A 15973-nucleotide genomic window follows, 5' to 3' on the forward strand; every position below is an offset into this window, starting at 1 on the left:
GTTAGGTAGTGCGGGTCCCCGCTGTGGGGTCGCGCTGTGCAGAGCCCGGCCGGGAACGGGTCCTGCCCCGGCCTCCCGGGGCTCCGTCCCGTCCCGGGAAAACGGGGAGGAAAGTGGGGTCTGAGCCCGGAGGAGCCCAACCTCGGCCTTCTCTTGGTGTCCAAGATCTCCCGTTAAATCCACCAGGAAAGGCCGAGGGGGCAGGATCCCCGTCCTCAGCCGGGGCGGCTCACGCGTGTCCTCGTCCCCCTGTTCCTCGTGTCCCCTCCGGGCCTCCGGCAGCTCCGGGTCCCCCGACGAGGAACCGGGCAGCGCTGGGGCTCTGACACGTCCAACACGGCCCCGGGCTGGAGGGACACGGAACGCTGTGTTCCCAGTGTCACCTCTCACCCAGCACAGCCCATTTCACCAGCGTCCCCCATGTCCTCTGTGCTCTGGTTCATCCGTTGCCAGCGGCACAGAAGGGTTTAAAGGATTTGTTTGGGAGGTGGCAGCTGTTGCTGCTAGAGATTGGGATCTGTGATCCTGGGATCATCGGCACCTGCAGTCTGGGAACACTCAAGATCAAGATAAGCACCCGAGGCCTCCTTCACTCCCCAGCCCAGTGAAGATCCTGCAGCAGGGTGCCAGGATCGGAGCGTGATCCTGAAATCCCTGGGGAGAGGTGACAGCACTGCCAAATCATAGGAGCATTGATTTAGGATGAAAAAGGCCTTTGGGATCATCAAGTCCAAGTGTTAAGCAAGGGAACAGGAACAGATGTTGGTCACACTCCTCTGGGGACAAAGGTGAGGCAGGAGCTGCCCCTGCACAGGGAGCAGGACAGGCAGGATGAGGCAGAGGGAGGGCTCAGCTCCACCGCCTCGTTGTGCCCTTTGCCACTGGCCACAGCTCCGACTTTTCCCCTCCTTGGATGGCCACTGTCCAATGTCAGCACAGCCCTGACCTTCACCCTCAGCCTGGTGCAACATTCAGGCTTTTCTGTTCCAAAAAAAAGTGGGAAAGCAGAGCCTGGCAGCAGCTGCTCTGGGAAAGGGGGGTGGAGTCCTTCCCATGGTGGACTGTGTCTTGTTGTCCTGCAGGTGAACAAATCCTGGTGTGGGATTAGAGATCAAACATGGGATGTGGGATGGGGGTAGGGACAGAGCTCCGGGAGCTCATGTGCTCTCAGCCAAGCTTGTGCAATCCAAAATTTGGGAGAGCTGGGCCAAGGGCTGCAGAGCCCAGAGCAGAGCTGGTGAAATCTTTAAGGTGGGGAAGGACAGAGTTGGAGATGTGGAATCACCCTCATTGCAGCAGTGAGTGCTTGGTGTGTCTGCATGTCCTGCAAGAATGAATTAACCAACCTCTTGTATGTTCCAGCATCCCACCCTCTAATCCTTAATTTCACAAGGAAGGGGAACTGAGGCACAGGAAGGAGAATTGCTTCACATACAGCTCCCAAGTTGGGCCCTTTCCCAGCCAGTTGTGGGTCTGCAACTGGCCTCATTTGCAGAGGAGACCAAATCCAAGCTGCTCCTTAGTTTTTGGAAGTTATGGTTGGAAATTCCACAGCACCAGCCATGTGCACCTCTGGCTGCAGGGAGCTTCCACAGGAAAGACCCCTGGAGAGAAGGTTTTTAACTGTTGATGAAAGTAGATTTTAAGGTCGCCAGTGAGAGCACGGCTCCGTTTCTGTGGGCAGTCCCTTCCCAATCCCTCTTCCTACCCCTCTGTTGCTCCCATCCCCAGCCATGTGGTTCCTCCTGCTGCACAGCTGGAATCCCACAGACACAGCTCTCTGTGGAGCATCCAACTGTTCCTCGCTCCTGTCTCCTGCATCCTCCAGACTAAACAAACCCGTTTCCTTCCAGCTGTCCTTGCAGGTCATGTTTTTCCTATACCTCTGCTCATTTTCTCCAGCTCCTCCCAGGACTGGACAGTGTTCACCCAACATCCAGGAGATCTATTTCCTATGTCTGGCACTTAGCACTCCTGTTTACACATTCCATAGGGTGTTTTTCTTTTTGTTGTTGTAACAATCTGACTCTTTTTGATTCATTTATCCTTTGCCCCAACTTTCTGAGAGCCTCTGGGAATTGCAGCAGGTTTAGGACAGAGCTGCTCTCTCTGCCAGGCGTGAAGTGCTGAACTCTGGCCCTCAGTCCTGTTTCCAAATCAAACTTTGGGCTTTTCTCTGGAATATCCATAAGTTGGTGACCTGGGAGGTGAGCAACAAGGGAGTGATCACCCCACAGACCTGCAGCCACTCTCCTGGAAACAAAATCCTCCTCCAGGTATGAGCCCCCTGACACAGTGAGGTGAGGATCTGCAGCAACAGCTGCCTGTGTGCATGGAAGAGGTTTGGGAGTTACTTGGAGCGTTCCAAGAGCTGTGGAGTGGAGCTGGCTGTGAGTCCCAGCCCTGGGCAGGAGTGGAGATGGTGCCAGCTCCTGAGACAAGGCAGGCCCAGCACTCCATGAGGGAGCTGGGAACAGCTGGCAGTGAGGAAAGTGTGATGTTGGATCTGGCTCAGGCTTGCCTCTGGAGAGCTGGAGGGAACAGCAGCACAGCTTCCAGCTGTGGGAAGCAACAGCAAAGCCACAACGCCAGGCATCAGGAAACAGCCTTCACTGTGGGGTGCTGCAGCCAAGGAGGATGAACTGGATCATCTCATCAAGCTCCTCTTCCTTGAGACACAAAGATGATTTTACATTTCCCTGATGTTGGTGTGAAGACATTCAGCTTTACAGTGGGTTTAGTTTGTGCTGTTTTCTGTAATCCTTGGATACCAGTGAGCCAAGAGCTCTCCTGCTGCCACTGGCACTGTGTCAGTCCAGAAAGCCACTTGATACCTTCACTGTCTCAGAGGCACCACTCCAAGGACTTGATCTGACAGGCTGATACTCTCTTGCTTCCTCTCCCTCCTGGCACTGTCCAGAAAACCATCTTTGTGCTCCTCCTACATGGCAGTTGTTCCTTCCAGGTAGGGGAAGGGCTAACTCCTCCCCAGCTCTTCCTCCTGAAACATCCTCCCAAGGCACTTTGTGCTGTTATCTCTCCCTTTTTACGTTCCTCAGGAAGAATCTCATTCCTTCCCTGGGGGGGAATTTCTTTTTGTTCCTCTTTTTTTCCCTCTGTAAGTCTTAAATCTGAAGGCAAAAAACAAGAGCCAGAGTAGGAGACCAGCAAACCTCCCAAGCCGTGCAGAACCGTGTTAATTTAGTTAAATTAATTAGGAGATCTGTTGATACAGAGCCTTTCCTCTGCAAATGCTCTGGTCCCTTCCCAAGTTTAAGTCATGCTGACTCCATAAACATGCAGGAAGCTTCCTGTGCTGTGTGTTTCCCTGATTAACACTGTGATGAGGATTTACAAGTGCTTAAAAGTATTGGTTTGAGTTTTGTCAGGCAATCGTGGGATTGAACCTCAACACCTTAGCTCCAGGAAAACATTTCAAATCACAAGAAGCTTCTGTCACAGACAAGCTTCCCACACATAATTCCCAAATCTCAACCACTCCCGGAGTTAGCGACGTCAGCTCTAAGAATGGCAATACCGAGGGGCAGAGGAGGGAACTGACTGGGGATTTTTATAGCAAACAGCAGATTTGGGGTTTGCTTGACAACCAGCCTGTGCTCAGCCCCACTGAGCAGTTTGGATCCGGGCTCTGACCTCAGTGTTTGTGTTCCAGGGGCTCCTGCCAGCCAGGAGAGGCAGGATGAACGTGGGAACGGCGCACAGCGAGGTGAACCCCAACACCCGGGTGATGAACAGCCGCGGCATCTGGCTGTCCTACGTGCTGGGCATCGGGCTGCTGCACGTCGTGCTCCTCAGCATCCCCTTCTTCAGCGTCCCCGTGGTCTGGACCCTCACCAACATCATCCACAACCTGGTAAGGGAGCGGCATGGGGAACCTTGGCACAGCTGTTCCTCTGAGCAATCTGCTGAGATTCCTGTTGAAACAATTCCTTTGTGTTTCCAAAGATGCCAGGTGAGTTGCTCAACCTCCACCCTCGGCCTGTACTGGTGCCTCTGGGTCATGGATTTAAATCCAGCCCAGGTACAGGTGAAGCAGCAACACCTGGTGAGGCTGCTCAGAGGGGACGTGGATTCATTTCCTGTAGGGCAAATCCTTCGTTGTGTCCCCTTCCCAAAGGAATCTGTGACAGACCCCATCACTGGGGTTGGTAAAACCTGAATTGGCCTCGTGAGAGTTAAGAAAAAACAAGATTAACCCCCTGATTTTGTTCTGCCTAAAGTAAAAGATTAGTCCAGGAACTGATTCTTCTCTCTGAAGATCAAGTCACCACATAGGTCCCCTTGGGCACAGGGGACAAAAAATTTCTGGGATGGAGCAGCTGATTGTGTATCTTTTATTTTAAATAGTATCTCAGCCTGGCAATATTCCAGAGATAAAAATTACAGGGATTGAGGACCCTCATGATAAGTTATTACTAGCAGGGGACAAAAACCTCCACAAACGCCCAAACTGGAGCTGCTCAGGAGATAAAAACCTCCACAAACCCTCAAACTGGAGCTGCTTAGGAGATAAAAACAACCACAAATCCCCAAACAGGAACTGCTCAGCACTCAGCTCATGAGCTGCTGGCTTCTCACCCATCTTCCCTGGCAGCTTTAGCTTCTGGGGACAAAAAAGAATTTAAAGGCCAGGAGTGGCTGTACTTGGGAGCTGTAGTGTAGCCAGAATGTTTGTCTGTGACTTGTGTTCCCCTGGTAATCAGGGGGTGACAGACCTTCTCCCAGACATTTTCAGGGAGCCTTCAGGCAGCAGGCAGGCGCTAATCTCCCGATCGCAGAGATCCCAGGGCTGTAATCTTGCCACCGCCTCCTTGGCTCACACCCAGGAGCCGAGCGAGAGTTCTGACGTGGCTCAGCAGAGCTGGCCAGGCCTTTCCCAACTCTCCTTTCCCCGCTTCCCTGACCGCTCCGGCTTTTCCAGCAGCGCCACATCCCTCTAGTGGAACAGCGCGGGGGTGCAAGTGCCCAGATCCCCGGCCCTGGATCTGGGGTTTTTGGGGTCCCCTGTGCCTCACTCTGTGCGTCCTGCAGAGCATGTACATCTTCCTGCACACCGTGAAGGGAACCCCCTTTGAGACCCCGGACCAGGGCAAGGCCAGGCTGCTCACGCACTGGGAGCAGATGGATTATGGAGTCCAGTTCACCGCATCCCGCAAGTTCCTCACCATCATGCCCATTGTCCTGTGAGTATTCTGGGCTGGCTGAGCCACCTCGTGTCCCAGCACCCATCAGTGTTCTGTCCTGGGAGACAGAATGGAATGCCACAGCTCAGTTTGCCTCTCCCTCTGTTCCTACCCTCCCTCTCCAGGTATTTTCTAACCAGTTTTTACACCAAGTACGACCGGGTACACTTCATCATCAACACCATCTCCCTCATGAGCGTCCTGATCCCCAAACTGCCTCAGTTCCACGGAGTGAGGATCTTTGGCATCAACAAGTACTGAGCGGCGTGGCCGGAGCGGATGGAGGAGGAGCAGGGCTGAGGGGGGATTCCTCTCTCCAGCCCCATTTCCTCCCCCCACACAGACTGGGATGTGGTTTGGCTGTTTGAAAGCAGATCCCAACAGACACATTCCGCATGCTGGATCCTCGTGCCCAATAAATCCAAACCAGCTCCAGAGTAGAGTTTAGTGCGGAGCAGGACGTGCGACGCCGGATTTCTCTTCTCCCAGGGTCATCAATAGATGCAAAACCACTGAGACTTTGAGGTACAACAAGGATGAATTCTGGGAAGAGTCTCATCTATTCCAGACATGGAATGATGAGGATAGGGATGAGGGGAAAAGCTTTTAGTGCTGGTACTATTGCTGTGGTAAATGCACTTTAAAATACATTTCCCTTCCTCAAGCTGGGTGCTTTGAGCAGAACCTGAGGGAAATCCAAAGGGATACAGCCAGACTTTCCCAGGACTGGATTGTTTTGGGGTCTGATTTCCAGTTTTAGGTGGGAAGCGGGAGGGGGAAGTGAACAACAGATTTTTATTTTGCAATCGTTGACGCCACTGAGAAGGGAAATTCTTTTCCTAAAAACAGCACAGGAAGAAGTGACCTGCAGTTTGACAAAGCTTTTGATTTCCTACATCACCATCCATGTGGTCCAGGGAAAGGTGGATAGATCCAAAATCATGCTTGTTACTTTCAGTTTATACCCAAGTCTGCCCAGGTAACTCCTCTCCCCACCCCAAACTACTGTTTTTAAGTGCACAGGAGCTCAGTGGGCATTTGGATCAAGGGCTGAGGGCAGGTGATTTAATGACTGACACCAAATGCCATGGAGCTCCTTGGAACATGGACACGGACAGGTGTGGGAGAGGCAGACAGTGGGCAGGTACAGGAGGAGGGCTCATTGCTCTAATCAAGCAGGCAGCCATCCTTGACTTGGAATTTTTCTCCTCACTTCAGCTCCTTGGTTGCTTAAGTGCATGTGACTGGGATTTGCCAGTTCTCCATGGACTCAAGGGTTGGATTTCTGGCTTACCTGGAAACCTGTCCCTCAGCTCCATGCCCAAGGGCTGTGTGAGCAGCAGCACCAGCAGCAGATGAACTGACCAGCAAAGGAGTCGATTTGTCACTGATAGTAGATCCTGTCACAGAGGAACAAAATCAAGCCTTTTTCCTGTAAAAATTACCACCTAAATAAAGCAGGCTTAGGTTTCCTGGCTGAGACAGCTTTTACTGTTTTACTGAAAATCAGAATGACCTGATTTCCCTTTGGGTTGTGTCCCAGATGGAATGGGTTTTCCCTCACTCTTCCCCTATAACCCCATGAAAACCTATATTTTTGTTGTCTTAGTGCTTATATTGTCTCACCTTTTTTGACAATGGTATAAATCTTTTAAATCTGCTTTTTTTTGTCCTTGCAGTAGCAAATCCAGCTTTAGAGGCCGTGGGGGAGAATGTTGAGGTTTTGGATGGTCTGAGCATAGGACATTGAAGGGGGAGTTTTTAGATCTGTTACTACTCCATGCATGATTTTAGACAAGTTGCTTCACTTCTCTCTCAGACTTCTTTGGGATTGCTACAGGGAAGGGAAAATATGGAGTGTACCTCAAAGGGCTGCTGAAATACAGGGAGAATCATTCCCTAATGTGTTTGGAAAGTGGAAATCCAAGTGAAAAGGAAGTTTTCAAGCAGGTAGGAGGAGAAGAGAATCTGGCTGGAGACCCCAGGGTATTGACAGATGTGCAATTTCCTTGATGGGCAGTTTAAACCTTCAGACCTAGGATAGAAGAGCTGCTGCTTTAGCTGAGGTACTGTCTACCCTAATCGGCTCTTTAAGCTACTAGACAATGATAATTGTGATAAAAATAGAGATATTTCATCAATCAGCTGGGAAATACACAGACATGAGCAGTATTCCTGCAGGAGGGGCAGGTCCTGGCAGGGTGCCTGAGGCTGAAGTTGAAATGTTGATTGTGGTGCTGAACAGACCTGAGTGTCTGCCCAAACACCACTTCCATCTCCAGGGGAAATGAAAGAAAACTAATTATTGTCATAGAAAACATGGGGAAAACCATCATTTTTGCAACAGAAACAGCCTCTAGATGCTTTCAAACATAACTCCTCACAGACAGACATATGCTGGGTATTTCTAAGCATATGCACATCACAGATTTGTAAATTTAGAATAATTATCAATTGAAAGGATCAGCTTTTTTTTTTATGAGATACAGCAATAACACAGCTGTGGGTTTGAACACTTGTGTGGTCACTGACACTATCTGATCCTGTTTCCTTAAATTAAAGATCAAGTGGGACTCAGAATGGGATTATAAACTTCTCAAACAAGCAGGTTCTAAAGTGTAAACCCCCAAACTTTTAATTAAGACTCTGCCTAGCAACAAAAGTAAGTATTTTTTGATTTCTCTCCTTCACATAAATGATCAAAACAGCCAATGGCAGAGTCACGATATGACACTCTTCACAACACAGGTGTGGCATTTTTCCATGGAATAACTGACATTAATTTGAACTCAGTTAATCCAGTCAAGGTAAACATAAATGGAAACATGAGTAATATGGAAAGAAGCAAGTTGAAGAAAGATATCATGTTCTATTGTGGTGAGTTAAGTACCTGTATATGATTAATAAGTATTTGAACAATTACACATGGGGTAGCATTTTCCTTAAGATCCCAACTTAAAGGTGGTGTCAGGATCAATCAAAAATAAAAAGCAGGAAGTCAATTGTATAAACCCCATTCTTGGGTGTACCTGAGGCAGTCTGAAGTGAAAGGACACCATGAGCAGGCTGAAGGGTGGTCAGACATGCCCTGGCAGGGGACAGATCAGGTGTGAAACCACACTGTGGGAGGAGAAATGAAACATGAACAGATGTGGTGCTGCAGGGAGGAGATAACTGATTGGTACTGATTTTAAATAGGATTCCAATCACATCACACTTGACAGATTTCCTCTCACACTGGTCCTGTATCATGATCAGGACAAGTTCCTACCTGGAGAGATCAAATCTCCTGTGATGGAAAAACAACTCCTGGTAAGTTATTTTAAGCTTTTCTGTTCTGGTCTGCAGTAAAAGAGAAAAACTTTTGAATGGCTGGAATCCTTCTCAGGAATCAGCAGCAGCCTGTCCCATCTTGTACTTGGCAAAGCCCCCTCAGCCACTGTCAGCACCACGCACGTTTCCATGGGGCACAGCAGCCCCTGCTCCAGGACACTCAGAAAACCAGCAAGTCCTCCCAGCCTGCTGCTCCTGAATCAGGGATCCTGACCTGGGAGTCCTTTCACAGAGCAACCAGGCTGGCAAACAGTCCAAACCTTTGCAGGAAAAAGCCTATAAATTAAACTAAATGGAGGGCTACTTATTCTCTTTTATGTTTGAATCACTGTTCAATTTTGGGTTGTTTTTAGAAGCTCGGTACTGGCCCTCAAGGAGGGGACAGCAGTGGGTTAACACATTAATATTCCTTCTTGTGACTTATGTTGCTTTATCATTGCCTAGAATATCTTTTAAGCATGTGAGTGTTGGTGTGTCCATACCCTCCTTGGATCAATTAAATCAGATGAATTAGTTGGGAGGGTTTTTAAAGGAATGTTCTGTACAAAGTTTTAGGGTTTTTTTCCCATAGCCTACTTTTTGCTGTGGATACAGGAGTCTCATGTAGAGAACTTTCTAAAATAAAGTGTGAATATTTTTATTACTCCTTTGTACAGTATTCTAAGAGAGACTAATAAAAGTGAAGTATTCAGGTAAAAACTTGTGCTTGAGTCCTGGAATCTACACATGGATGGCTTTTGCTGTCAAACAAGCATGGCAATGTACCCAGGAGACATAGAATGGCTCGGGTTGAAGGCACCTTAAGGCTCCAGGGCCATTCCCACCCCCTGCCATGGGCAGGGACACCTTCCACTAACCCAGGCTGCTCCAAGCAACATCCAACCTGGCCTTGGACACTCCCAGGGATGGGGCAGCCACAGCTTCTCTGGGTAACCTGTTCTGGGGCCACACCACCCTGACAGAGAGGAATTTATTCTCAATATCCCCTCCTGAATTCATTTCTCCGTCTGTCAAAGAACAGCAGCATTACCTGGCTCTATAAAGCTGAATTCACAATGATGGAATGGTTTTGTTTGAAGGGACCTTAAAGCCATCCAGTCCCACCTGCTGCCAGGAGCAGGGACACATTCCTGTCCAGTCTGGTCTGGGACACTTCCAGCAGTGGACTTACATCTCCTACATCTGTAGAAGTTCCAGTAACCCTGCAACAGACTCTGCTCAGTGAGTAAAAAGGAAGCGTTACGTAAACAACGGCCGATTTGCGGAAGCAGAACACGGGTGCTGAGGATGTAAAATTGGTGAAGTGATGTCACAGCTGGGAATAGCTCCTGATAAACTGCTGGGTACTGCCAGCAGTCTTCCAGCACAGATTGGGTCTAACACTGCCCCTGCCCAGGTGTTGCTTCAGGGAGCCCCGTGATCAAGGTAAGAGAAATCATTTTACTCTTTGCTCTGGAGTTGCGGTGCTGTGAGCTTCCTGTGCGACTCACTGCTCTTGTATTTCACACACACTTCCACACCTCTGAGCAGAAGGGAAGCCAGAGATTTTCTCCCCAGTCCTGCTGCTCTCCAGAGGTCACATCACCTCAGCATCCCCACAGTCTGCTCTACAAGCCCACCACCCCACAAACAGGCAAGGGCATTATCCCAGAGCTTTGGGAAGGGGAGAAGGTTGGTGGGAGCTCTCTGTTAAGTGCTCTTGTTTAGTTTTTCTTCTCTTTTTAGAAACCTTCAAGGGAATGAGACCTGCAAGGGCTACTAACCTTGAGCATACAAGGCTAGTAACCTTTCGAATGGTTTAAATTGAAACAGGGTAGCATTAGATGAGATACTGGGAAGAAATCCCTCTGAGGATGCTGAGGCCCCAGATCAGGGTGCCCAGATAATCTATGGCTGCCCCATCCATGGAAGTGTCTATAACCAGGATGGACAGGGCTTGGAGCAGCCTGGGAGACTGGAATGTGTACCTGACCATGGCAGGGAGGGGAATGGGAGGAGCCTTAAGTCCCTTCCCATCAATACCAGTCTTGATTGCCCAATTTCTCCTCCCCACCTCCTTCCCATAAAACACCAGAAAAGTGAAACTTAAACTTTTTCATAAAAACAAGTTGTCTCAGAAAAGAAACAGGGATTTCTTTCTGGCTCTCAAACATCAGCTCTCCCCTGCAGACCACCAAAGCCTGCCCAATGAGGCTGGGCTGGGTAGATGTTTCTCTATTTTGGGGCACATTTGTCTCCAAAATCAGCACCCTGAGGGTCTGCCAGCTGTGCTCTCTCTGCACAGCCACTGAAGGTTAACAGCAAAGGGGACAAGGCCAAACAACCCACAGCTCCTGCTGCTTCCTCTTAAAAGACTCCCTGAAACAACCCTGTGAAACTTGTGTCCTTGGACAGTGAAGGGGGTTTTGAGGCATTATTTCGAAATCTTCTTAATCATTAAGTCACACTTTGTTACAATGTCCTCCTGTTATTTCAAGTAATTCAGCTTAGCTTGTGTTCCCTTTTTTCCAAGGCACAAATCCCCTTGGCTTTGCTTCAAAACTTCACCCACAGCCAGAATGTTTAAAAAACTCACCAAATTCATTGTAAATCAAATGGATCCGTGCAAGGAACTGGTTCCTGTTGAAAGCATCGCAGACAATGAGCACTTCAGGCCTCTCTATCTACTGAAAAAAAAAAACAAATCAAAAACTGTATTTCATCGAGCTCCCTACTACCAGCGGACAGGCTTCACACTGGATGATGTGCTGCTGCCTGGAGAAGATGGTAAAAGCGTAGGTAAATCCCAAATTTATCAATATGAATTTATTAAATACCATAGATAACATTTTTGAACCATTTGTGGCTGAACTGTACCAATTTCCTGCTTTGTTGTGTATTATATACTTACAGTGCTAAGTCTGTGTAGTGTTGTTTAAGATAATGCATGGAATTGTTTCAGAGTCCCTCCATCAAGAATCCAGCCAATTCACTCTCACAAAAGTCAGCGCTGACCAAGCTGATGGAGGTCTCAGCATTTCATTTGACCCTACAAATGTAGAGCTGAAAGGAGGTGCCTCCTTGTCCAGAGAGTTTTCCATTACACCACAGAAGAAGAGCATATCACTGGAATCACTAGAGGCACTGAGAAGAGAAAGGTAAGGAATGAGAAAGAGATCAGACATGCTCCAGTTGTCTCCCTCCAGCACACACCAGGTTAACAATGGGTTTTCACAGCCAAAAACCAAGATTAAGAACTTAGGGCATGAACTTCCTCCAATTAGGCCAGGTTAGACAGGAAATAGAGTGACAAGTTCCCCCATACAGGCTTATCCCCCCCAGACGCCTCAGCTGCTCCTGGTGCTCTAAACACTTCCCATCCTTTCCCTCTTTTAGGGAAATCAACATGGATCATTCCTTCATCCGACAGCTCCAGAGAACAGACATCAAGCTGTATGTGGTCACTGAAATCATCGAGGCCTCAGAGGAGGCTGTCTACAAGGAATCCACCAAGGCAGACAGGGGCTTCAAGGCCAAATTTTATGCCTCACTCTGTGCACAGGTTTGGCTTTTCCCTCCTTGCTTCCCCAACACCAGCACCCAGGTGTTCTAACTGGTGGTTTTTTTATGCAGAGCAACAGGGAGGACAAACAAAGCATAGTGATACCCAAGGGCTGCACGCTGGCCTTCAGGACCATCCCACTACACATTAGAGACGGAGCATGGGGTAAGCAACTTCCAGAAATGACCAAGTTCTCCATTCCAGAAGGGGAAGACCATTTTATGAAGCACCTCTTGCCCCCAGAGCTATCTTCAGCTTGTCTGCTCATAGGAGGAGGCGGTGTGAGAGACAGAAATCACCTGGGGGAGGTCAGATAACCCATGCAAGTTCAAAGATGCTCTTTGGGGAGGGGACAGTAAAGAAAGGAAAGAAGGAAGGAAGCCTCAGATCCACATTTCAGGAGGTGCAGAGCCCCTGGTGATAAACGGCACAGAGAGCAGAGTTTTGGTGTTTCTTTTCCTTTCCTACTCAGAAGAGAAGAGCCTGGGAGGAAGCTGAGTGGGTGACCACCACTGGTATAGAAAACTGTTGTTTTATCCTCTTTTAGATCTGGATTATTTCCCAGCAGAAGCTGTGAGAAGGCAAGCTTATGTAGCTGATGGTAAGGAATGTATTTTACTGCTTCCACATGCACAACTTTTGGCTGCTTTGGGTAAGATGGAATCTCCCAGCATAAAACAAACCATCAGGAGAGATGCATTTGCCTCTCTCCTGAGACACCACAACTGCCCAAATTCCATGTCCCTTCAAATAACTGTTTCAAACTCTAGCTTTAGAGCTGCCACTGAACTCCTAGAACTCAAGTGACAGATTTGGACTCCTTCTGGTTTGCAGGTCCCTCAGCATGAAAATTAGGACAAGTGATGAAAGAAGTTCAATATTCCTGCCGAATTTTCCCCGAGTTGTCTCCTGACCTGCTGCTCATCATCTTAAACACCGTCAAAGCTGTGATGAGAGACAAGAACCTCCTTCAAGAGCTCAGCCAGAAAGTAAGTGAACCTTTTCTTACTACCACAAGTTATAAATACAGACACATCCACACCACACCTCTGGCCCCACAAGTCATCTGCCCTGTGCCAAAACCATCCATCCAAAATTCCCTCTCTCAGCACATCTCCCTGCTCAGGACAAGCAGCAGCCTCTGCCCTCAAATCCTGACATTTCCTTTCCTTGTTCCCCACAGATGGAAGAAGTTTCTGAGCAAAATGATGGTTATCAGTTGAATACTGAGAGCCCAGACTTAAAAGAACTGTTCAGCACCTTACAGCAATCTCCAAGAGATCGTCTCCTTCAGCTGGCAGAAGGAATCACCTACGTCCTTGACGCTTTGCAGGGTGAGGCTTTGGGGCTTCAAGAGGGAAATCAAGGCAGGGATGACTCCCACTCCTGCCATTCCCTCCTGCCTTCCTCTCATACTCCTCCTCCTCTTCAAGGGGAATCTACATGAAAGTCTCATGGAGGGGAGAGGAGAGGAACCCCCTCTGCACCCATCCAGGGCTCCCTGCTCCCTCAAAGTCTGGCCACAGCTTCCTCCCAAGGGCAGCCCAGATCTCTGCTCTGCTGACCAGCAACAGGACCCAAGCCAATGGCTGGAGCTGTGTCTGGGACAGCTGGCTTGGATACCAGGGAAAGGCTCTTATCCCAGAGGGTGCTCAGGCACTGAACACACTCCCCAGGGAATGGTCACAGCCCCAAGGCTGACACAGCTCCAGCAGGGTTTGGACACAAGATGGGATTGTTGGGGTGTCCTGTGCACAGACAGGAGTTGGACATCAATTATCCTTCTAGGTGCCTTCCAACTCCATATTCCATATGGGATATTGTGAGTAACAGCCAGATCACTCTCACAGTGAGCCTGCACAAATCATTTCTATTAAAACATCCAAAGAACTTCTGACCAAACAAGCATTTCCTACAAGAAATGAAAACCCTTCCCATCCTCTTCACTCTTTCACATCCTGCTCACCTGTCCCAGCCCACCAGCAACCTCCATCCCCTTGGTGGGACGTTTTGGATCCAAACCCAGTTTATTTCCGCAGAGTTAACGGAGGATCAGCTGCTGCTGCTGCTGGAATCCTTGGAAAGGAAGATTGTGTCCCAGCAGCTGAACCTGGTGAGAACACAAGTCACACTTGGCTCCTTTCAAGGGGAGGCAGGGGCTATGTTAATTCTAGCAACATTTCCATAATGATGACACAAGTTGACAATTGATTGAAATTCTGATTTTGCTTTTTTGTTATTGTTGTTCCTGTGAAGGTTGCAAACCTCCTTAAACATGACCTGGATAAGGGGAAGGAGACTTTCCTTCTTGATGTCAGCGTGCTCTTCCCACACGAGGAGGAACAGATGTTAACCATTGCCCTGGTGGAGCTGAGTGGAGTGCAGCTCCAGGAAGATGGATCAGCTTTCCCTAGGGATCAACCCTCTGAGGCTGTGGCAGCCCTGTTCGTGGTCCTGTATGCCCTTAACTTCCTGAGTGGTTCCAGGTCCCTGGCCCTGCCCAGGGAACTTCTTTGTAAGGTCTTGTGAAATCTCTACTGACAAGACAGTTTTCTCTCCCAATATCACCCTTGTTAATAATCAAGGCTGATTTGGCTGGCAAAAGGAAATTTAAGGAAAATTCATTATGGGTACTAAAGGTTAGATATCAAAGTGGATTTGTTTTACTGACACCTTCCTGGTCCCAACACTGCCATCATCCCTGAGATGTTCAATGGACACATGGAGCACTTTAGAGCAAGCATACTCTCATTATCACTCTATAAATAAAGAGGATTTTTGATACACAATTCGGTGTTCTCAAAGTCAATTTCTTAACTGTGTAGTTTTGGTTCCGCAGCACATCTGACAAGCTCGGGATGCTATATGAAAAATACAGGCACTTAGCCCTGAGGGGAAGTCAGGGGGGTCCCTCAGGCTGTGGGGCCCTGGGAGGGTCTCTGGAGGCCATGGGCGCCTGCAGCAAGGGGCAGCACTGCTCACCTGTGTGGGGATTGACGGCTCTGGGAGCACCAGCGACCAGGCTCTGCCTTGCAACAGCTACGAGGGGAGCCCGGCTCCAACCTGGAACCGCCATGAGACCCTCAGGCCCCAGTCCCAGACCAGACCCCTCATAGAACACCCAGCTTCAACCTGGCCCCTCATAGGACCCCTGCTCCCCTCCTCACTCAGGGGATTCCCGATCCCAGCTTAGCCCCTCACAGGATCCTCAAGCCCACAAGGGACCCTTTGTGGGGTCCACGGTCCCAGCCCGACCCCACATGGACCGCAAGGACCCCTCACAGAATCCCCGGTCCCACCCCAGCCCCTCACGGGACCTTCACGGGATGCCCCCTCACAGACAAGCCCATCACAGGACTCTTCACGGGACCCCCGACCTGGTCCCAGCCCAGCCCCTCACGGGACCCCTCACAGAATCTCCGGTCCCAGCGCGGCCCCTCACAGGACTCTTCACGGGATTCCCCCTCACAGACAAGCCCCTCACGGGACCCTTCACGGGCCCCCCCCTCCCAGGCAAGCCCCGCACGGGACCTCAGCGAAGACTCGCCCGCGCCCCCAAAAGGCGGGAACAGCTCAGCACCCGGCGGAAACGGCCGAAAGCTCTACGGAGATTCCCGAAGGAGAGAGGCGAAAGAAGCCGATCGATACCGGAACCTTCCGAGAGAGCTCGGCCAAAACGCCCGAAAATGCAGGCGAAAATCTACGAGCGAAGACGGAAACACCCGAGAGCATCACGGAACTCCACGAGCGGGCGCGACGGAACTCTCCGAGCGGTGCCTGAGCTCTCCGAAAGCGCGACGGAACAACCCGAGCGAGGGCGGAAACGGCCGAGCGAAAGGCGGAAGGAGACGATCGTGTGTCGCTCGTCGCTCGGCTGGTCGCGCCTGGTGGCCCG

The 15973-nt window shown here is 49.8% G+C and overlaps 3 protein-coding genes across 3 annotated transcripts in view; all 3 read left to right on the forward strand.

Annotated features, from left to right (window-relative positions):
- The first annotated feature begins 3678 nt into the window (after positions 1–3678).
- Positions 3679–9236, forward strand: ORMDL3 (ORMDL sphingolipid biosynthesis regulator 3). The gene is made up of 3 exons (XM_005430387.3): positions 3679–3874; positions 5053–5204; positions 5330–9236. Exons 1-3 carry the CDS (start codon positions 3701–3703, stop codon positions 5463–5465), a joined length of 462 nt encoding a protein of 153 aa, XP_005430444.1. The 5' UTR covers positions 3679–3700; the 3' UTR covers positions 5466–9236.
- Positions 9237–9839: 603 nt separating this feature from the next.
- On the forward strand, positions 9840–14778 carry GSDMA (gasdermin A). Its single transcript, XM_005430388.2, is given in 10 exon segments — positions 9840–9962; positions 11050–11315; positions 11479–11674; positions 11913–12078; positions 12150–12243; positions 12626–12679; positions 12913–13067; positions 13262–13412; positions 14118–14191; positions 14335–14778. Coding segments are annotated over 9 exon segments (1383 nt in total). The 5' UTR covers positions 9840–9962; positions 11050–11095; the 3' UTR covers positions 14608–14778.
- Positions 14779–15338: 560 nt separating this feature from the next.
- PSMD3 (proteasome 26S subunit, non-ATPase 3) overlaps positions 15339–15973 on the forward strand; it is a 6544-nt gene continuing 5909 nt past the window's right edge. Inside the window, exon 1 of the mRNA XM_005430401.3 lies at positions 15339–15951. Coding sequence (XP_005430458.1) covers positions 15339–15951 — 613 coding nt within the window. The remainder of the gene's footprint in view (positions 15952–15973) is intronic.

The sequence above is a fragment of the Geospiza fortis genome, unplaced genomic scaffold (genome assembly GCF_000277835.1).
Source record: "Geospiza fortis unplaced genomic scaffold, GeoFor_1.0 scaffold992, whole genome shotgun sequence".
In the NCBI taxonomy this organism is placed as follows: domain Eukaryota; kingdom Metazoa; phylum Chordata; class Aves; order Passeriformes; family Thraupidae; genus Geospiza; species Geospiza fortis.